Source organism: Lynx rufus, unplaced genomic scaffold (assembly GCF_022079265.1).
Source record: "Lynx rufus isolate CCGP_SWC_20201006 ecotype Redwood Valley unplaced genomic scaffold, mLynRuf1.p SCAF_7, whole genome shotgun sequence".
NCBI lineage: Eukaryota > Metazoa > Chordata > Mammalia > Carnivora > Felidae > Lynx > Lynx rufus.
The window spans coordinates 123,722,093-123,744,636 of NW_025814889.1; the positions used below are offsets into that span (position 1 = coordinate 123,722,093).

The window sequence follows — 22,544 nt, forward strand, 5'->3', positions numbered from 1 at the left end:
GTCCAGCTTCCCCACTGCACTGTGAGTCCTTGAGTTTAGGTATTGTGAACTACTCATATTCATATATTCAGTAACTCCTACGGTGACTGCCTCTAGGTAGGAGCTGGGTAGATAACTTTGTTTTTTTTTTTTTTTAATGAAAGAGATGACTTTTTTTAAAAATGTTTATTTATTTTAAGAGAGAGGTCGGGAGGGGCAGAGAGAGAGGGAGAGAGAGACTCCCAGGCAAGCTCCACGCTGTCAGCACAGAACCCAACGTGGGCTCGAATTCACGAACCGTGAGATCATGACCTGAGCCAACATCAAGAGTTGGACGCTTAACCGACTGAGCCACCCAGGTGCCCCTGGGTAGATATTTTGTAATTGAATTGAATTGAGCCTTCTCTACTGAGACATAGTACACCTCCCTCCACACCCCAGTTACCTCCGTGACCAATTTGACTTCTCTCTGGAACTCCTCTTCCAACAGCTACAGCCGTAGGTGAACATCAAAGTGCTCTGTTAAAATAGAAAGGATGGCAAATCAGTTTTTGAAGTGAGGATGACGATTCCAAATCCAATTCAAAAGTTCACATTATCTGAATGAATAGTTGAGCTAGGTGTCTCCCATTTTTCATACGTAATTCAGAGTTAATGAGCCCCCCCTCACAGGGTGCGGCTAGCATCAGATGAGATAATGCTTGTAAAGCAAGTGGCAAAATGCCTGATGGGTAGTAAGTGCTCAACAGAGGGAAGTGCAGGGCCCGTTCTACAGTGAGCTGAGGGAGGGACATGCCTCAGGTGCCAAATTTAAATAGGCATCAAAAACTCAGTAATCATGGGGTGCCAGGGTGGCTCAGTCGGTTAAATGTCCAACTCTTGGTTTTGGCTCAGGTCATGATCTCACAGTTCGTGGGTTTGAGGCCCATGTCGGGCTCTGCACTGCCAGTGTGGAGCCTGCTTGGGATTCTCTGTCCCTCTCTCTGCCCCTCTCCTGCTCATGCTCTATCTCTGTCGACATAAATAAATAAACTTTAAAAATAAAGTTATTAAAATATTAAAATTTTAAAATATTTATTAAAATAAATAGTTATTAAAATATTAAAATAAAGTTATTAAAAAAATACCAGAGAAAGGCAGGATCCAGCTCTGCACTTGAGCTACCCTGTCTCATTCTCCCCACCTTCTGCCCTGCCTGCCCCTTCTCTCCCTATATCCTGTCTCCCCTCCTCACCTGAATCCTGGTCCTGCAGGATGTTGTCTTTGTTGATAATCTAGTTGTACAGTTATTGGTATGGTTATAAAGCACCCACAAAAAATGTTGTAGGTAAATACAGAGAGGGGTTACGGCTTCCAAGGGATTCCCGTCTAATAGAAGAAAAAAAAATGCACACACTGAGAAAGAAAAAGCGGCCCTGACAACTGTTGGCAGTCAGCCTTTTTGCTCCCAGCTAGGCTGTGGTGCTGCCCCACTGAGCACAGACAATTTCACAGAATATCACCATCGATGACTATATCCATACTGGAACAAGACACAGAAACCAAGCCACTGCGAAATCACATCTGGACAGAGAAATGAACAATGACAATGGGCAACAATAAAAATAACCCGATAGCTGCCTCTCCTGGTCACCGTGAGTCGGGGAGCTGCTCACCCTTCGAGGCCAACCAAAGCCCCCACCTCCATGGTGCCACTCAGTGGTCCCAATGCAGAATCTGCTTCTCTGGGCTCCAACAGCACCTTCTTTGTACCTTGTCCCCTACCACACCCTATTGTGACTACCAACTTTAAACCTGGTCCACTATCACACCAGACTGTCTATGCCTGAGAGCCTACTACCACCATTGGTCAAACAAAGTCAGCAGCAAGGGTCAGCAGTCGTGACAGAAGCAGCAGAGCCACTCGGGGATTTCCGTTGGCATGCAAAAGAGAGCACGTTGGAGGCCAAGTCATGGAGGTGTGAGATGCAGGAGGCATGTCTCTCCTAGGCCAGCCCACCCATCTCTTCCTCCCATTGTCATTGATCTATCCTGTCCTAGTGTGTGTCACGTTGTGTTGGGATGGGCTGCCTTCCTCTGCCGTTAGACTTGGAGGGCACGGACTTTACCCTTTTATCTCTGGGTCATTAATCCCAAGCACAGCACCCTGAACAAGAGAGGTGTTCAATATGTGTTATAAAGGAAGGAAGATAAACTAATGAGTCGTCCCCATGTGCTTAGAACCTAAGATGTATAAAAGGAAGCAATGGAAAGTGAAAAGTAAAGTTGTTGGAATTAGATTGGACAGAGCCTTGTTCACCAAAGAGAGGGATTTAGATTTCATTTGGTTATCAGTTGGGAGTCACTGAGATATTTGGGGGGAAGATCACCTGATGCCATTACTGATCATATGAAATGGGTGGAACGGAGAGGTGAGAGCTTGGACAGCAAGGCCAGGTAAAATGCTACTGCAGCAGTCCAGGCAAAACATGATCAACACCTGAAGGAGAACAGTTCTGATGGATACAAAAAGCAGGAGATTGAGGTGGACACAAGAATTCAAAGGATTTTTTTATTAGATGTTTGGAATACTTTATTAATCCTTGCTTTTCCAGTATTTGGTTAGGTTTTTAAGCAAGTGGGTCTTCTTAATTATGTTTCACTTGAATTAATATGAAGTTGGCTGACACTGAATGCATGTGTAGTAGGCAGAAGTATGGCCCCCCCCCAAAGAAGTCCGTATCCGGATCCCTGGAACTTGTAAATGTGTTAGGTTACATGGCAAAAGAGAATTAAGAATTAATTAAATAATTAAATTAAGATAATAAATTTGTGTGGTTTTAAGTCATAATTAAGTTGTGAGGTAATTTGTTCCAGCAGCAAAAGGAAACCAATACAGTATGTTGCACAGAGGTCTGGGCCTAGGATGCTGGCAACCCAGCCAGGTAATAAATCTTGCTACAAATGAGCTGCAAACTGAGTGCTAAGGAATTGACTATTTATTTCAAATGCCCCCTCATTTGTCATTTCTGAAACGGTCTGTCAGTGAGCCAAAAAGCCTGCTATTTCAAGCTAGAAATCATGGCATAGTTATTCTCTGCCCTTTCAAATTTCTTTTTTATGCTTGAATTTCCCCCATCATTCAGGAAGTAGGATTTACTCTAGTAGAGAGCAGATCCCCACCACCAGCAATGATTGAGCCAGTGGTAGCTTCTCTGTGTTAAATATGACAGACGCATACCAAACAAGTTAATTCTCTTCTTGAGGTGTACAAAGATGAAGTAACTAGTTTAAAAGTAGAGAAAAGCACTCCAGTGCATTCCAGTGCACCAACACATTATCTCATCCAGCTGGAGAAATTGCCTGAGGAAGGGATTACTGCCCTCATGTTATATGTAAATAAATTGAAGGTAATAAAAGGAAAATGAAGCCAAGATCTAAACCAGGGTCTCCAGGACCCCAAATTTATGGTTCTTCCCCTCTCATCATGCAGATTCTCAATAAAAACTATCTCAAAGCATTACTCCTCCAGAATCTTTGGAAGAGGTCTACATTGAGTAATGAACAACCCCCGTGTTCTGTCTGCAGTGTGCAGCTGTGTGCACGGCGTATGCAATGGTGGGGTGGACGGTGACGGAAGCTGTGAGTGCTACTCCGGGTACACTGGCCCCAACTGTGACAAGCGTAAGTACTGCTGCTTTCCTTGATGCTATACTGGGTCAGATAGACACAGACATATGTGCTTCAACTTTGTATTCACATAGTTGCATCCTGGGGCTCTACATGGGCAAGGTGCCATCAAATGTTTTCCTGGGAGAACACCAAAAATTAAAAAGACAGGGAAAAAAAGAAAAAGAGAGGATGGGAGGGGGAAGGGAGGACTGGGAAGGGGAGGGGAGGGAAGAGATAGTCTAGAAGAGTGGAACTCATGGAAGATTTGGGAGCAACGTACTGACATATCTATGCTTTAGGAAGGTCAAGCTGGTGACAGTGCAAAGGATAGAATAGAGAGGGTTGGAAAACCAGCCAAGGTCATTGTAATAAGTCGGCCACCCAGTGAGGGAGGTAAGGTGTGTTCTCAGTTGCAGGTCTCAAGGACAGAACATATTCATAGGAAACGGAGACCCACTAAGGTTAAGTGATTCACTAGAGGTCATAAAACTACTAAATCGAAGAGCTGGAACTCAGATCATTTGAAATTCTTTAAATGCTCTATCACACTGGGCCCAAGCAAGAGGTAGAAACCACAGGGTGATCGAAACAAGGGAAGTATAATGTAAAGAATTAGCAAGTTATGACAGGAGAGTGGCCACAAAAACGCAAAGTGAACTCTAGGGCGGCCGAGCATAACAGAGAAGGACAAACTTGGAAAGGGTGGCCATCCCCAAGGCTGAGTTCAAATCTTTTTGGAGAAGGTATGGTGGCAGCCCACTGGGTAGAGAAGAAGTTTTCTGGTTTGCCCAAGCCGGCATGGATCCACAGTCATTAGGCACACGAAAAACAACCCTCCGGGACACTGATGAGCCAAGCCTGGTGGGCAAGCACACAGAGGGAGTTGGGGTGTGGTGGGTGCCAGACTTGGAGTGTGCAATGTCCGTGTGTGGAAAAGCTGCAAGAAGGTGGTCACTGGGTCCAGGTTGAGGATGCAGGGCCACCAATAGAGTGTATACTCTGAGTGCATGGCTGGGGCAGAGCAGCACTGAATGTCCTCACACGTTTGCACCACTGACAGACTATGCAACAGCAGCAAGCAAACACAGCAGAAACACAACACTGCACAAAGGAAGCAACAAGTGGAGCCTTCTCCTACAATGGCCCTCAAGCACCCCCTACTGGCCAAACTTAACATATCACTGTAAAGGAGAAATGTTCGGAATCTTATCAAAGAGCAGGTAATGAAGGGTGAATTTGGAGCTTATCCATTATGAAATTGGACATTCTTCCTGTGACACTAGCCTCACTTATCCTCTGGATTTTACTCTTCTGATCTATAAAATGAAAGGATTGGACAAGATTCCAATTCAACGAATTCCAACTCGTTTTATTGAAAATCACTGAGGCACTATTAACAGTAAGGACGATGAATAAAACACAGCCTCTGGAGGGGGCAGACGCTCAAATGACCCGTTCAAATCAACAGCAGAATGAAACTCGAATGAATAGGATAACCCCTTTTGTAGACCTCAGTCAGCCTACTTCTAAGGCCACTCCTGTCATTGCCCAGTGGACTCATGAGCAAAGATTTTTTTTAATAAGATAGCAGACATAGTCCAGAAGCCAGCTTCATGAAGAACATAGACATATTTGCCTCCAAATGAAAAAATAATTCTGCCAAATCAAAAGGTAAACAATAGACTGGCACAAAATATTTGCAACCCACAGAGCAGAAAAGTTTTTCTAATAACATAAAGTCCATAGGCCATTTGCCAAAGAGCAGCGACTTCACAGGAGAAGAAATAAAAACTAGCCAACAGGTATAGAAAAAGTGCTTACCCCCAAGCAGAAATGCAAATGAATCACAGGTTCATTTAAAACCATAATGAAGTGGTATTTCAGAGATTTGGAGGTTTGGGTTTGGTTTTAGTTTTTTGCTCACTATGTTACATAGATTGCAAAGATAGATAATACCCACCTGTGGGTATGAGGAAAATCACAGTACTGTCAACAGAGAGATGAATTGCTGCAACCTGAGGGAAATTTATCCATTAAATTTTAAAATATGCTTATAGTTTGCTGCTCTGGCCCCAATTCTAGGGATTTACCTGGAAAAAGAGAGACACAAGCACCAGTAGGTAAAAATATATGTACAAAGAAATCCATAACAGTGTTGTCTGGAAACGACTGGAAGATTCATCAGTAGAAAATGGTTGAGTGAACTGTGGTATATCCTATACCAGTCAGGATAATGCCAGCTGCTGTAAGAAACAAACACAAAAATTCACTGGCCTAACACAAAGGTTTCAAAACTGTACCAAGGCACCCTAAGGTACCACATCAAACTCACAAGGGTGTTAGGGGGATATTGTAATTTTTTTTTAAAGTTTGCTTACTTACTTTTGAGAGAGAGCAAGAGCACAAGCAGGAAAGGGGCAGAGAGAGAGATAGGGAGACACAGAATCCAAAGCAGGCTCCAGGCTCTGAGTTGTCAGCACAGAGCCCAGTGCGGGGCTCGAACTCACAAACTGTGAGATCATGACCTGAACTGAAGTTGAATGCTTAAGCAACAAGCCACCCAGGTGCCCCTGGGATATTTTAAACTTTTGAGGGAGACAGTGATGCATCTGCAGAATACTGTACAAATGCTAGCTTGAGTTAGTTCATAATTTCAACATTAGGTAGCACTACATCCCTTTCAACAATATCATATCTTTATAAAGCTGTATTTTCAGTGCTTGCTAAGATAAAAAGCAGGTATCATGCAAAAATCCTTTCTAATGGAATTAGCGTGATGGTTTCCAATCTGATTCCAAGATTTAAGAAGTTGGGCAGTGTCCAAAAGCTCACACATTCCAGGGGCACCTGGGTGGCTCAGTCGGTTGAGCCTCTAACTCTTGATTTTGGCTCAGGTCATGATCTCACAGTTCATGGGATGTGAACCACGCATGCATGTGCTCTCTGTCTCTCAAAATAAATAAATAAGCATGTTTTTTAAAAAAAGAAGCTCACATATTCCATTTACAAGTAAATGTGGCTATTTAAAAATGAAGTAAAAGTCTTTCTCTTTATATTAACCACATTACTTTTTCAAATGGCTACTAAGGTCTCATGACACACTGAATTCCTTGGTTCTAACAACTTAATAAATGGACCTGGTAGGTATTTCTTTTGGGACATGAAGAAAGTTAAGATACTAAACACTATGACCTGAGAATTTAGGGAACCTCTGGCTTACTCATGTACAGTCCAGTGTGGGAATCTGACACCAGCTTCCCGCTACATGGTGATTACAGTTCCAGATTTTTCTATTTTGTGCCTCTGCCATTCTATAGCACCTCAGAGTGCTCTGCTTTGAGCCATGGAAAGAAGAAGACAGGACGGAAAAGTCCCTGCTTATGAAATCCAAGATGACACATACAAATTCCTCTCAATATTCCATCAATGGAAAGTAGTCACATGACCCCACCTGGATGCAAAGGGGTTGAAAATGTAATCCTTGAAAGGGCAGCCGCTTCCTGGCAACAATTCTACTCTATGGAAAGAATTGGGGGAATATTCTCTATGAATGTTTGGTTCAACTAGCCACTGTTGGGGACAATCCCCAGTTGAGTGTCTCATATTTATATGCCTCTTGAGTGTGGCACACTGACTGCTCTTCACTCCAATATCTTTTCAAGGATGTTTGTATCACAAACAGCCTTGGAAGATGTAGGGTGTCTCTTGGGAACGAAGTATAGACAGGCTTACTGCCTGTTCTAGTTATCAATGGCTTGCCTTTCAGCTCAAAAGTTGTCCTCTTTGCCTGCTCTGTGATAATGGAGGGGAACTTGTAAATATCTCTCAGTTGCCAGCTAGCAAGACATAAAGTCTTATCAATAGAGAGTTTTGGAGGGACACTGAAGAAGGAAGGGTTTTCTCTTCCTGTTTCTGGTTTAGTTCACTCACCAGAGCCCCCAGAGAACATGGTTTTTCTCCACTGCTCAGTCCTACACAGTTTATCCAGTGATAGATTCCTGCAGGGCTCAGCTTCCTCCAGGGTTTGACCACTGCATACTTTGTCAAGTGCTTGACTGAGGTGGCAGCAGTAGAGCCAGGAGCCCCAGACAGCACAGGCCTGTGCCCCACCATGCAGAGATGTGCTCGCTGTTTGGTATGGCTTCTCCTTGATGCCATGCACACCAAGGTCTCTGCAGGGTTGGCCATCTGGAGAGCCAGCCATCCCACCTCTCCCACACAGCTGACCCCTGAAGATGCTCTGGCCCCAGCCACAGAACTATACTACACTTCTGTGGGGGTGGCTTCTTAGTTTCTGGTTCCAGTAGCACCCAGTGGCCAGCAGCTTCCCCAGGCACTAAGTGAACCCGGGAAGCTGGGCACCTCTTTGTGGATGACCTTCCCTAGAGCCCTAAGGGGAAGATTTCCAGCAAGTCTCACCATTAAGGCACCTCAGCACCTTCTCTACCATTCAGTGACCAAGGCATGCCTTTTCCAGTGACATCTGGATCTCAGTCCTGGACAGAGGAAGGCTCTACCTTGGGTATTTATTTATCTCAACCCTAGGAAAGAGGTTGCTCTTTATATACCTGCTATTTCTTCATTCTTTAGAATTCCTTTTAACACTCATGAACCAATTCCCCATTATTGTAATTTTCCATTGATAATTCTTTACACTAAAACATTCCCTTATTGTGTGGTTTCTGTCTCCTGCCTGGGCCCTAACTAATACATTGCCTAGTACTTAAAAAACAAAACAAAACTTAGATTCCTTAATATTGGGGCTCCTCCCCTGTAATGAAATGAAATCCACTTCATGACCCTTTCTACATTGTCCCAGGGGACTCAGGGCTTGGAAGAACTAATGCAAAACTGCCAACACTCTGGCTATTACTCTTGATGTGAGCAATAAACTGTCCTTCATCTCTGACCCAGGAATCTCATAGCTTCTACTAGCATCCATGGAACTACATTAGCTCAATTTCGTAGCTTTGCATATTGGATAATATGCCAGATTCCTTATAGTTTCTGACAACCATCTGTGCCCCCGATGTGATGAAGCACCACACAGTTGTTAGAGATTACAGTGGATCCTTAAATAGCTCCATAATATTTGGTTAAATTAAAAATCAATTTGCTAAATATTTTCACAGGATTCCATTTTGTTTAAAAAAACATCTAAATAAATTTATAGGTGAATGTAGTATATGGGTTGTTGATATTGTTTACTTTGGGAATGAAATGGAAGAATGAGAATAAGAAAGAGTTCATTTTTACTTTCTACATTCTGGGGTTTTTTGAATGGTTGCAGTGAGTCTTTTTTAATTACTCTTTTTAATCACAAAGAACATTACATTGGTTGAATTTTTCAGAATCAGTTATTCTACTAATGCAGGTACCTCAACAATATTCCTTTGCAGCCATCCCTGAATGTGCAGACTTGCTCTGCCCAGAAAATTCCAGATGCTCACCTTCCAGCCAAGATGAAACAAAACTAGTATGCAAATGCCTTCCCAATTACCAAGGCGATGGCCAATACTGTGAACGTGAGTAGGATTTAGATCCTGCTAGTCATTCATTGAGATGTTTAGGTTACTAAACAGAAAAAAAACAAAACTTCATAACCTTTCTAATGTTAACACAATGACACTTCTATTTCTCTCTGTGTTAAGTTAAATGAAATATATAACAAGTACCGAGAAAATGTTCATCTGTGGTAGCTTTTCAATAAGTGGCAATTTCTGCTTCTATTATCGAAGCACATAAATAGATTCTTACACATAGTTTTATATCAACCATATCAATGTTAGGATAAAATACAGTCTGTCTTCCTTCTTTCTTTATCCTTCCTTCCTTCCTTCCCTCCTTCCTTCCTTCCCTCCCTTCCTTCCCTTCTTTCTTTCCTTCCTTCCTTCTTTCCTTCCTCCCTTCCTTTCTTTTTCTTTTCATGCTCATTCACTTTGTGAGAGGTTGTGTTATGTATTGAACATGAACTCTCAAGTCAGGCTGCCAGCATTCAAATCCCAGATCTGCTTATTATGAACTACATGACCTTGGACAAATTCTTTAACCTGCCTGTGCCTCCATTTTCCTATCTATCAAATGAGAATTATAATGGCTCCTCTCTTAGAGAGTTGTTGTAAGAATCAACTGAGTTAATGTATGGCAAATGCTTAGACAGGGCCAGTGCATATAAATACTACAAGAATTAGTGCTTTCTTTCATGCTATTTTATATTTAAATCCACACATAACATGGCATAGTAATATATCAATACAATATTTTTAGTTATAATCTCTGACAGCCATACATGAATCTGTTCAACAGGTAGGGGGCATCAGGTGGGATAAGATGAACTGTTTCTCTCTCTCTTAAAACAATGAATTGCCTGTGCAACTTTGATGAGCTCTTGTCCTGTCATTGCCTCTCAAGCCATCAATCCATGTTTAAAAGAAATATGCCATCCTCACGCTCTTTGCACGTACGAGGGACCGAATCGGCACAGTTGCACGTGCCAAGAAGGCTACCATGGGGATGGCCGAGTGTGCTTACCAGTGGACCCCTGCCAGACGAACTATGGAAACTGCTCTGCAAAGTCTACAGTGTGCATATATGACGGTCCTGGACAGGTGAGCACATGATGCTTGGAACTGGGGTGTCTCGCAGTAGGACAGCCACCAAAGGTAAAACCGTGCCGTAGGTGTCATTTGTCTGCTAGGTTGGCCCAGTTTGCCATTTTGATGCTCAGTTTGGGCCTCCTCTCCAGGCACACCTCCATGTGCTCAGGACGAACTTCCGTGTGTCCCTTCTCCGGTCTGTCTTCTGAACTCACACTTTCCCAGCTCCCCAGGGAGAATTTACCTGCCCTACACTCTCTTGTGTCCTGGTCCTAGACAGTGACGACTCAAATGCGATTAACAAATTAACTGTTAACCAAGTCTTGAGTGAATATGTCATTGACTTTCACCTACAATCCTCCTTTTCTCTCTCATATCTTTTCGAGGCAAGAGAGGACTCTTAGAACCAAAAGACTGTGCCCCAAAGAGATGAGCACTGACAAAATGTCAGGCAACACTGAAAGACAGTAGGCAGCACTGAGGATGTTCTGGGGGGGAGACCCTGCCCCTCTAACTCACATCATGATCTTGACCGCTAAAAACCAGCCAGGTCCAGAGACCTTTGCTGAGGAGTTCGGCTGAAAGATCCCTTTTACTAATACCTCATCCATCTATCAACTATTTAGTGGGTGTCCACTGAATCCATAACTGCACATCAAGTTCAGGGGAGAAAATCTATCCACACAAAAGGATATTGCTGCCCTAGTAGGAGGAAAGGCTTCAGTGTCTGACCCAAAGAGAGTCATGTGTCCCTAGCAATCCAGTCACCCCATGGCTCCTGGAGTCTCCTGCAGAGTACCCACCCAATCTCATCTTCCAGGGAAAATGCACATCACATGCCATTTCTGCTGTCAATGCCTGAGACAGATTTGGAAAGAAATTCAAGGAGCTGGGCCTCCATCCTCACAGTGCAGTCCCTTATGGGAAAAGTCACATTACACTCTGAGCCAAAGTCCCAGGACCTTGGGAGTGAGATTAAAAATAAACTTTGTCTCCAAAAACCGGACCCCAAGGCAGATTTTCAGGTCTTAGAAAGCCCCCGTGTTCACACAGAAACAGGGCGTTCATTATTTCCATTATTCCAGAGAAGGTTTCCTCAATTTTGGCATTATTAGCACTTTGGATTCTTTGTTGTGGGGCTGTCCTGTACATAGTAAGATGTTTAGCAGCATCCCTGGCCTCTGGTGACACTGCCCCCCTCTCCTCTTGTGACAATCAAAATATCTCTAGACGCTGCCCAACGTATCTTAGGTTGAGACTCCCGGCTGAAAATCACTCTTTTGAAGCAATGATATCTCCCATCTGAACTTCAGTCTGTACTCAACTGTAGACAATCTAAAACCGGGAATTATGGAGCCAGAAAGGCCCAGGGTTAGGAAACAAGAAAACCGAAAAGGTAAACTTTACAAACAAGGTGTAATTACACGTTTCGCAACCGGTGAGGTACATAAACCAGATCCCCAATTCTGGATACTTTGACACATTTTTAAGCCCGTGCTTTGGACCTGCCGCAAGTTAGCTTTTATGGCAGAACACAGATGGATTGAAGAAGGATGTCAGCTTCCATGACTAACGAGAACCCTTTGTTTTTCTCTCCGTGTCTTCTGAAGTCTCACTGTGAGTGTAAGAAACATTACCGCGATTACGTGCCCGGAGTGGGGTGCAGTGTGATCGATGTCTGTAAACTCAATAACCCCTGTCACAGGAATGCTAACTGCACTACCATCGCACCAGGCCAAACCAAGTAAGTCTGTTCAGTTCCATCGCCATCATTCCAAGTGCTGGTCAGTCAGTGCTGTGCCTTCCTTGAAGGGCAGGAAATGTGTCTTAGTCTCGTATTCACCCTCACCCCCACAGAGCACGATGCAAAAAGCATAGTAGGGGCTCAATAAATCTTTCTTTAATCACTGAATCATCCAACAGTCGTTTCCTTTATAATGACCATCAGAACATGCTGAAATACTGACCTGGCCCGGCAGCTCGGTAGTAAGTGGTCAGAGCGTGGGAGAAGGAAACCACCGTCGCTAGGAAAACAAACATCTGCTGTGATGACAGGCATTTGACCTCTAATGTATATACCTGTTTCCTCAGTCATGAAATATTGCTTGCTGGTAGTACCTAACAAGACAGGGGAAGGTGAATAACATGAGTGGTGCTTCCTGGACTCCAGGTTTTACAAGAAGGGGCTTACCGAGAGTAAAAATATTTGTGTGAAAATTCCTGAGGCAGAGGTGCTCTGCATGGTGTTAAGAAGATGGTATTCGGAAGGGAAGGAGCTGGGTTTGAGTCTCAGATCTGGTATCCGCCAGGGGAATGACCTTGGGAAAGTGGCATCATCTCTCTGGTCTTTGTTTCTCCATGTACAAAATGAGCACAGTGATGTCTACTTCACAGTGTTGTGAACATTACATAACAGAATGTTCTAGAAATTACCATAGAGCTATTATGTTTTTATGAGTAGGTGAGCTGAGGCTAGAATCCCAGTGTTTTGCTCCCAGACTGAGGCTTCTACCTTCTGTTCTCACTGTCATCGGTGTTGGAGAAGAACTCACTGTCACTGTAAGCTCAAAACCTTGGAGCACCTGGGTGGCCCAGTCGGTTAAGCATCTGACTTCAGCTCAGGTCACGATCTCATGGTTTGTGAGTTTAAGCCTCATGTCGGGCTCTGTGCTGACAGCTCAGAGCCTGGAGCCTGCTTCGGATTCTGTGTCTCCCTCTTTCTCTGCCCCTCCCCCGCTCACGCTCTGTCTCTCTCTGTCTCTCAGAAATAAACACTGAAAAAAAGTTAAAAAAAAAACCATAGTCGACACTGAACCATAAAATTATTAAGCAGTTTCTGTGCTCCTAGAGCCCCTTTCTGTCTTCTTTGAAGCTTATTCTTTTTATAGTTGGGTCTCAAATGTGTGGATCTGCCCAGATAGGTTTTATGATTTTCATGTTTTATCTGGGCAGATAAGTCTGTAATCACTATGGGTAAAGTCAAGAGAGCTTGATATCAGAACACCTGGGTTCAAGTCCCAGCTCTGCCATTTGCCTTACCCTCTCTCAATGATGTTTCCTCTGTCATAAAAGGAGGAGAATTGTACCTCCTACCAGGCCTGTGAGCAGGATTAAATGAGAATACATTCATCAGTCTCTGAGCAGAACATGGCATGTAGAAATCACACATGTGAGTGCAACACCAACATGTCACAGTCATGCGTGTAGACACATGTGCACCCAACACTCGTGTGTGTATCACTTACGTGCCTTTTACCATCCTCTCAGAAAATCTGAGAAGAATACTTTAAATGCTTTCTCTCCTTTATAAGTGGCATTAAAGCTTGTGTTTAGAATGTCAGTTGGGGCTGTCAGTGGATTTTAAGAGTAAGTGTGTCCCTCACAAACCTCGTTGATCATCGCCCCGACCAGAAAACGGACTGTCTGGAAAGGCTGGAAAGAGGACAAAGTTAAAGACTGGAGATGTTACATTGATAAAATAAGGGGCCATCACTCATTTAGTTCAGGCAATTTAGTTTACCATGGACAAAGATTTGTTTGTTCATGCCTCCCCAACATGGCAAGAAGTTTATGCAGAATATTCAAAATCATACTGTGTTAGTCACAGAAGTCCACCCAGTAAAGAAAAATGGGCTTGTCCCACTCACCACTGGAGTGACCTTGGACAGGTCACGTAACTTTTCTGAACTGCAGTTTCTTCCCCTGACAGGTCCGCTAAAGAACAAGAATATCTCCCTGGAAAGAGTGGAGTTGATGCATATAAGCATCCTTTTAAAGTTGAAGCTCCATGTGGATTATTACTAAGAACAAGTATCTTCCTGCCCTGCCCTGGGCACTACATTTTAGAGGGCTCCATTCAGGTCCTCCACTAGCTACACCAGGGCAAGGGACTAAAGGACTAAGGGGACCTGCTCCCCCAGAGCCTGAGCCCCCCTTATAGACCATGCTCAGATATCCAGAACCCCATAATTCTCTGCCTAAATGTCTCCAAACCAGCCTCCAGGACCTGCACAAGCTCTTCGGGGTATCCTTCTCCCCTGGGTATGGCAGAGGCTGATTGTTTATGGAAGGTGTGGATGAGCAACTTTGTTTCCACCGCTCTCATGAACACCCCCTTGGCTCCCGTCCCACCCAACTACTGTTCTTTTCTTCTAAAGTTTGTTTATTTTTAAGAGAGAGAGTGCAAGTGGGAGAGGGGCAGAGTGGGGGGGGGACAGAGGATCCAAAGCAGGCTCTGTGCTGGCAGCAGGGAGCCCAATGCAGGGCTCGAACTCAAGAAACGTGAGATCATGACCTGAGCCGAAGTCGGACACTTAACCGACTGAACCATCCGGGCGCCCCCCCAACTACCGTTCTTTAAACAAGCCAAGATATTCCCAGCTCCACACACTTGCAGATGCTTTCCCCCCCGCTTAGACATAGTTCCCTCTGCACCTCCTCTGAGTCAAGCTAATGCACTGATCCTTCACTGTTCAGCTCAAGTGTCTTCACCTCTAGGATGTCTCTCCTGGACTCCCAGTCCATTCAGCTCACCCCGGGCTCCCAGAGCGGCCCGGAATGCTTCTGTTATAACACTGATCACCCTGAACTGTGAGGAGTACATAGCACAGAAGTGATGTGCACAAATACTGCCACCTACAGGCTGCGTGATCTTGAGTGAGATTCTTAACCTCTGTCCCTATGCTCCCTCATCCATCTATAACGGGGCTAGTAACAGAACCCACCTCGTAGGATGGTTGTATTAAATAAGACACCATAGTAAATCCCCTACAAAGGGAACTGGGAAAGCAGCTATCAATAGAGGTTAGCTGTTAGGATTACTGATCTCTATTCCAATTAGAATGTAAGTCCCTGGGAATCCATGTCTTACTCATCTTTATTGCAACAACTTCGGTCATCAATTAAAACAATGTCATGAGGGACAGTTTGGAGGAATAAATGAAGGAATGAAGTGAAGAAGTGAAGGAAGGAAGGAAGCCTTTTGGGACACCCTATAATTTCACTAAGTCTCATCCAGCACTCTATGCAATTAATTCCATCCCATAACATATAAAATGCCAATATCTTATGGGTGTTTTTATTTTTTTAACTTTTTTAAATGTTTATTTATACTCAGAGAGACAGAGCATGAACAGGGATGGGGCAGAGAGATGGAGACAGAATCAGAAGCAGGCTCTAGGCTCTGAGCTGTCAGCAAAGAGCCATACGCGAGGCTTGAACTCACGAACCGTGAGATCGTGACATGAGCTGAAGTCAGACACTCAACCGACTGAGTCACCCAGGCGCCTCTCTTCTGGGTGTTTTTAGAGCCATAAGACAGCAAGAGACCTTTACTCCTAACAAAGAAGCAATTTACAGAAGAGGCACCTGATGTGAATGTGCCACGGCCAAATGAGAACATCTAAGTCAGAAAACTGTCTCCTAAAATCTCAGACTCTGGACCAAGATTTTAAACAACAATAAAAAGTATTTATATCTCATGCATTCCGTTCAGCACTGTGACCATTAAATTACGATTCTCCTGCCATCCTTAGGCAAGACAAGTCAAGTCACTTTACACAAAACAGACCATTGGCCTCATAAACAACTTAGAGAACTTTCAGAGAGAAACATACTTAGCAGTTTGTAAGTTCATTGTCTTGCTATTATTGGCTGCCTTCAAATGAAATTTATGTGATTTCGAACAAGAACTATTGTATCACTCCTAAGAATTACCAATCTCCCCGTGTGCTTCTCAAATTCACTGTCTTGTTGCACAGTGCTTAAGAGGAAGTGGATGCTTGAGCAGGAAACTCTTAGTAGACTATTGTTTCATGGTTAGATCTACCTTAGTGACTCCTTATAACAAGGTTTCCCAGGCTCAGCACTTGATATTTGGGGGCTGGAGAACACTTTGTTGTGGGGGCTGTCCTGTGTGTTGTAAGGTGTTTAGCGGCACCCCTGGCCTCTACCCACTAGATGCCAGCAACACACCTTCACCTAGTTGTGAATATATCCCCAGACATCCCCAAATGTCCCCAGGGCTGGGGCAAGGAGTAGGGGAAGCGGGAAAATACTGCTCTGTAAAAATCCCAAAGGCTCAGTCAGTAAATATCTGCCAATCTTCCATGCAGCCGGGAAACTCAGATGTATTCTAGAAATATCTTCAATGGTACTTTCTCCTAGAACCTGTCCCATATTTCTCCAGGCACAATTAGTCACTTCCTCCTCCGTGTCCCATAGCATCCTATTCAATCTGCCATTGTGGCATTTCTCCGGAACGTCAGCTGTGTGTTTGTGGATTTGTCCTGCTATATCCCGGCTCCCCGACAGGACTGGTGGTGTTATTGACACCATGTCTATCGCCATCATCATCACTATCATCATCATCATCATCATCATCATCATCGATCATCATCTATCAAGTACTGAGCTTTTCCTGTGTGTCTGTCACTGTGCTAGCTACTCTCCATGCATTATCTCTTCCATCAACAATCCTAAAGGTATTAGTAAACTCATCTCATGGAGGAGGAAGCTGACACTGTAGGTGGCTAAGTGGCTTTATCATGTTGCTAAAAATTGTTTCCAGGCCCATCTTCAGCAATGAGACACTAAAAGGACAAGATATCTGTTATCATCATCTTTGTAGCCCTCCTCCCCAGCCAGGTTCCTAGAGTTAAGTAGGTACTTGGTAAATAATCAGTTCAACAATTAGGCATTGTCCCAAGTGCTGGAATATAATGAGGCATGAGTGGGATGCAGATTCTAGGAGAGCTTCTCCTCCAGCAGAGGAGACAATATCTCAGGAGCTCATTTTGGTGGGGAGGGTTGTGCTAGAGGAGGGACCAACAGACTGCTCCTGTCGGGGAGAGTCAGGAGGCCAGGTAAGACCCCTTAGAGCAGGTCACACCTGAGCCAGGAGGAGAGCATTAAAAAAGAAAGCAATTTAGTATTGCCAGAATTTGCAATGCGCAGCAGGAAGGAGACATAAGCAAGATCCCCCTTTGGGGGTCTTTGCATGCCATGCTAAGTACTTAGACCTTCTTCTGTAGATAGATGGAGTCCATGAGAGTTTTAAGAATGAAGGTTTTCCAGATTTCCCTTTCGGAGAGACCAGTGAGAGGGTAGATTTGAGGGGAGGGAAATTAAGAGCAGGAAGACCAGTTAGGAAGTCACCGCAGCAATCCAAGCAGGGAACATAAAACTCTGAAATGTTAGTTCAGCCAACCTGTTGAAAATATGCCTATTTGCCATGGGACCATATTTGGAAACACAACTGAACTCGAGTGTATATCTGTCCTTTGGAAGCCTCTCCTCTTTATGAGTCATGTCTGCGGTATGGATGACCGCAGCCTCCCTGCAGCTCTCGTCTCTGCAGTGCCGCTCCCTGACCTCGTGTTTGGTTCTTCACTTATCCCAAGATCCTGTTGAATGTTGCCTTCCAAAGCACCTTGCCAGATTTAGCCAGCTGTCAACTAATCTTTGCTAGGTAGCAGTGGTGTGCCAGAGCCAGGGTTTACTGAGGCACGAAAGCTGATGGTTGAAGCTTCAGGATTTTGCAAGCTGGTTTTCCTCACGATGGCAGTTTGAGATTGGCCACGGTGGGAGTAGGACCTGTGGAAATTGGCAAATCCTGAAAAGCAGGGGCCCTGCCCCAGCTCCCGCTGAGAGCCGGCTATTAAACACTTACCAGCACAATACTGCCAGTGCGCCTTTAAACTTCATCCTTAACTGTATTCACCTTTTATAAAACTAAGCTATTGTATAAAATTTCTGCAAACTTCATTATTTATATATTCATTGCAATTCAATTGCTACTTATCATTCAGCTGTTAATTATGTACCTGTTCTGAACCAAACCCTGCCCTAGATCCTGACGTTAAAACAGGGCATAAATATGCACACGACCCTTGCCTTTTCCCTGTTCTCAGTGTAGATGCAAAAGCAGATACAAATCAAATAACTGCACAGGTTAGGATGAAATTACAGCTGGGATCGCTGCTACAGAGAAGGGCTACATGGTCCCATGAGAGCACACACTAAGGTGGGTAGGGTCCTGATCTACTGTTGAGGGTGTGGGGAGAGGTGGCCGATAGCAGAAGTTTCCTATGAGGAAGGGTCATTTGAGCAGACATCTCAACTAGGAAGACAGGGTAAGGGGAAGATCTACTAAGCAGATCAGTAGCTCTACATCTTGACTTGGAGCTGACTTCAGTAGTCTATTCTGCCTCAGTGGTTCTAGAATCTGCATTTATAATAAGCACTCCAGGTGACGCTGATGTACATGGTCTCTTGACCACACTTTGAAAAATACTGAGACGAAGAGCGTACAAAGATATCCAGTGTTTATAGGTATGCAAAATTTATTAAATATCCATTTCTCGTGGACCTACTATATGTCAGGTATTGCCACAGGAATGCTCACCTCTATTTGTGCCTCTCCTCTCCTGGTCTTGACCCTCTTCTTCTGGGCACCGTTTTCCCCATCTGCAAAATGAGGGAGTTGGACTGTAGGATCTCAACACGCTAAGACCCTGGGGCGCCTGGGTGGCGCAGTCGGTTAGGCGTCCGACTTCAGCCAGGTCACGATCTCGCGGTCCGGGAGTTCGAGCCCCGCGTCAGGCTCTGGGCTGATGGCTCAGAGCCTGGAGCCTGTTTCCGATTCTGTGTCTCCCTCTCTCTCTGCCCCTCCCCCGTTCATGCTCTGTCTCTCTCTGTCCCAAAAATAAATAAACGTTGAAAAAAAAAAAAAAAAATTTTAAAAAAAAAAAAAACACGCTAAGACCCTGAGAATGTGTTTTCACCCTCCCTGTAGATGCACTTGCCGGAAAGGTTACGTGGGTGACGGCTCGACGTGTTATGGAAACATCATGGAGCGACTCAGAGAATTAAACACTGAACCCAGAGGAAAATGGCAAGGAAGGCTGACCTCTTTCATCTCACTCCTGGGTATGCAGCTACGGGTACAGGTTTCCACGTAAAGGGCAACCTTCTTTCAGGCAAGACACCTCCAAGACATAATCATTCAGAAAGGGGTGAGCAGGAGAGGCAAGGTTTATCTATTGGAATTGGCCCTCCTAAGGAGGCATCTTGCAGGGGAAAGGGAAAGGGCAGGCAGCCTTTTCCAGGAGACAAGGAGTTAGTGCCAAGAGGTCCTGTCAAGCAGCAGTTCGTAGGCAGAGTCCTGAGGACAGGGTCCTGGAGTCACCACAGATTAACTGATCTGCAACAACAATGAGACGGGGCAGCTACTGATGTGAGGATGGAGACTGTCCTCTTTCCCTTGACCTTATGGGTCCTCCAGGTGTGAAGCAAGGTTGACAGGTAATACTGGGAAAAGAGAGTGACTAAAACCTGAGGCTGTATCCATGTTCGGCAATGGGTGCCATTTGACTTTTGAGAATAGTTTTGGTTGGTGTGATCATCTCACACCTGGCTGGATGTTTAGGATTTTTGCCCTCCCCCCTCCCCCAAGGACTAGTTGTCTGTAGTGACATGTCCTTTCCCAGTCCCCCAGGCAGGGTGACAATCTAAAATGCCCTCATCATTTCCAAATGCACTTCAGGGGTCATTACCCCACACCCCCTTGAGAATGAAATAATACAGCTGATTGCAGCCTTGGACAAGTCTTTCAATAAAACACAAGTTTGGCCAATCAACAGAAAATAAAACACAGACTTGACCAATCGACAGAAGTTCCAAAATAGCAAAATCTAAAATTTACCAGTCACCAAAAAATGATTTCCCGGAAAGAGCACAAACGGAGAATGGGTCAAGGCCACGTTGTCTGCATAAATCTTAACATATATCCTGCACAAATGCCCTTCTCTTTCCAGGGCATCCTACAGGGGACAAGCATTTGTGGCATGCCTCAGGCTTCTTACAGCCTTCCTCTAAGAACTCAGACTATCCAGTGACAGCAGACAGGGTGACAGAGTGTTCTCTGCAGGTTGTGCTCTCGAACATTTCCCTGGACAAAGTCCTGTTGACCTTCTACCCATTTATGTAGTGCTGGTCAACCTTGCCTGCTGTATGAAAGCCCGGAGCCCACCCTGACGTCCCAGCTTCTCCAGGGGGATAGAAACAGGACCAGCTACATAACATGTAGGACACCGTGCGTAATGACAAGAACTCCTTGTTCAAAAATTATTAAACATTTCAAGATGGTAACAGTAGAATATTAAGCCAAGCATGAGGCTCTTCTGAGCTGGCCTTGGATGGAACAGGGCTGTGTCTTTGCTCACTGGGATGACAACTGCTCAGAGAGTCCGGCGCAGGGACGGTGACCTGCTGGGATTGGCTGAGGATTTTGTCACATGACCCTCGTAGAAGGTCTCATTCCAGGGTCTCCTTGAAGCCAAGGCTATGGCTGCAGGACATGCCACACAATTATGCAGAAGCTTTGGGGGCCATGGCATTATGAAGCCATTCTTTCTTAGAGAGCTTCCTAGTTTACCAAGGCCTACTCATGCCAATGAGAATAGAGAAGATCTTGATTCAAAGGGCCTAAATGGATCCCAAGGGCCATTGCTTGATTTTACTCTTCATGTGCCACTGATTCATTTGGTGTTTTCTTTCTTTATGAATTTCTATTCCTAAGACAAAGCCTATGCCTGGCCACTAAGTAACCTGGGACCATTCACTGTGCTGTTGCCCACAGACAAGGGACTAAGAGGATTCAGTGTAAGTATTTACAATAAAGTGGGAAACCTCTATTAAATGAAACCTACTGATGATAAAGATGATGATCTTGAGAGACTAAAATGGGGAACTATTTACAGAAAGTATACAGATTGTAAACACACAGCTCATTGAGTTGTCACAAAGTGAATGTACTTGTACATCCAGCGAGACCATTACTGGCTCCCTAGAGGACCCAAGGATGCCCCCTTCCAAACATGACCCCTTCAAGGGTAATTAATGACTGAGGGATCTTAACTATAGTCATGTGAAAAATAGGATTTACATAATGCAAAACTGCTTACTTCCTGCAAGAATTAACCTAATATATTAGCTACATATTTGTTTCTTATAATCATCATAAATGATAACAGTGGTAGAGGAAACTAAGAGAAAACTGTGGTCTTCCATGTGAACAGCTGTTGTTTGAGGTGATGTCATGCAGTGGGAATGAAGCTCATAGCGCCTGGTGGAGGTGTCCTATCATGAGGGTGTCAATGAAATTGTTACATTCAGATTGATGGAGATAATGGACATATTGATTTGCATACAAGTGGTTTATCTTCATCCACGATATTTTGTCACAATAATTGTTGCTGCATGGAATAAAAACACAGGAAGTTCCAGAACGTCTCACCCTAATCTGTCACCACCGTTGGACAATCTGAGATGAATCAACAATTTAACTTCAGAAGTACCCTCACATCTCTCCTACTGGGGAGGAGAACTCACAAATATTGAATGTCTCTGCACTATGCACTTTGCATGTGGTCTCTTGTTTAACATATAGGTTTTATTTACACAGTTAATAAAAAGCATCTGTTGATTGATTGCTGATGATATATAATATTGACAAAATGTCGACTTGGTCCGGTGGATTGCAAAAACCCTAAACTTACTGTTCAAAAACTCCATGGGTCTAGTCTGCACTTTCTTTTCATGCGATTTCTTGTTTCATTTCCGTATGCTCCCCGGACTCAAGATGATTCCCTGGGTGCCTGCACCTTCCTCGCTCCTGGTGGTTTGAGAGGACATTGAGCATCGCCTCCCACTCTCCAGATTGTGCTCCCCCCAAAGTCACCTGTATCTGAAAGGGCCCAAGCCCAAGTTAGGGAGCCCTGGCATTGATGTCTTTGATTGGCCAATGCCTGCCTCACAACCTCATTTTCTCCTCCAAACAACAGTGGAGACTGAAAGAAGTGGCTCTCTCTCCTCAGGTAAAAGAGCTCTTGATGGATAAAGAGTCTGCTCAGTACTTTGTGAAACTCCATGTAATTGCTGGGCAGATGAACACTGAGAGTATGAATAACACAGACACCTTCTATACCTTGACTGGAAAGTCGGGAGAAATCTTCAATGACGATAAGGTAAGGGGCTCTCTGATTTTCACTCCCAGAACAAAAGCGTCGGCTGAACCAGTGCCCACAGCCATCTCTGTCTGTGGTTGGGCTTGCAAAGTTTATGAAGAACTTCTTTCCTTCTCCCTTGTTTGTCAGAGCACTTCCCTATGAGGAAAGAAGCGAAGAACAACCCCAGGAAGGACCAGGCAGGAGGGGACTGTTGTGAAAAGAGGGTTATAAAGTGTGGGATTTTGCTCTGGTCTGAATTCATTGTCAAGAGAACATCATTCAGGTGTCAGGGGGAAGGAGAAGCTTTATA

General features: G+C 44.4%; 1 protein-coding gene across 1 annotated transcript in view; it reads left to right on the forward strand.

Annotated features, from left to right (window-relative positions):
* Positions 1 to 22,544, forward strand: part of STAB2 (stabilin 2) — a 165,309-nt gene that overhangs the window by 35,739 nt on the left and 107,026 nt on the right. Inside the window, exons 6-12 of the mRNA XM_047066788.1 lie at positions 3,547 to 3,642; positions 9,030 to 9,155; positions 10,042 to 10,238; positions 11,837 to 11,970; positions 19,021 to 19,154; positions 20,806 to 20,888; positions 22,103 to 22,252. Of these exons, the coding sequence (XP_046922744.1) occupies positions 3,547 to 3,642; positions 9,030 to 9,155; positions 10,042 to 10,238; positions 11,837 to 11,970; positions 19,021 to 19,154; positions 20,806 to 20,888; positions 22,103 to 22,252 (920 nt within the window). The remainder of the gene's footprint in view (positions 1 to 3,546; positions 3,643 to 9,029; positions 9,156 to 10,041; positions 10,239 to 11,836; positions 11,971 to 19,020; positions 19,155 to 20,805; positions 20,889 to 22,102; positions 22,253 to 22,544) is intronic.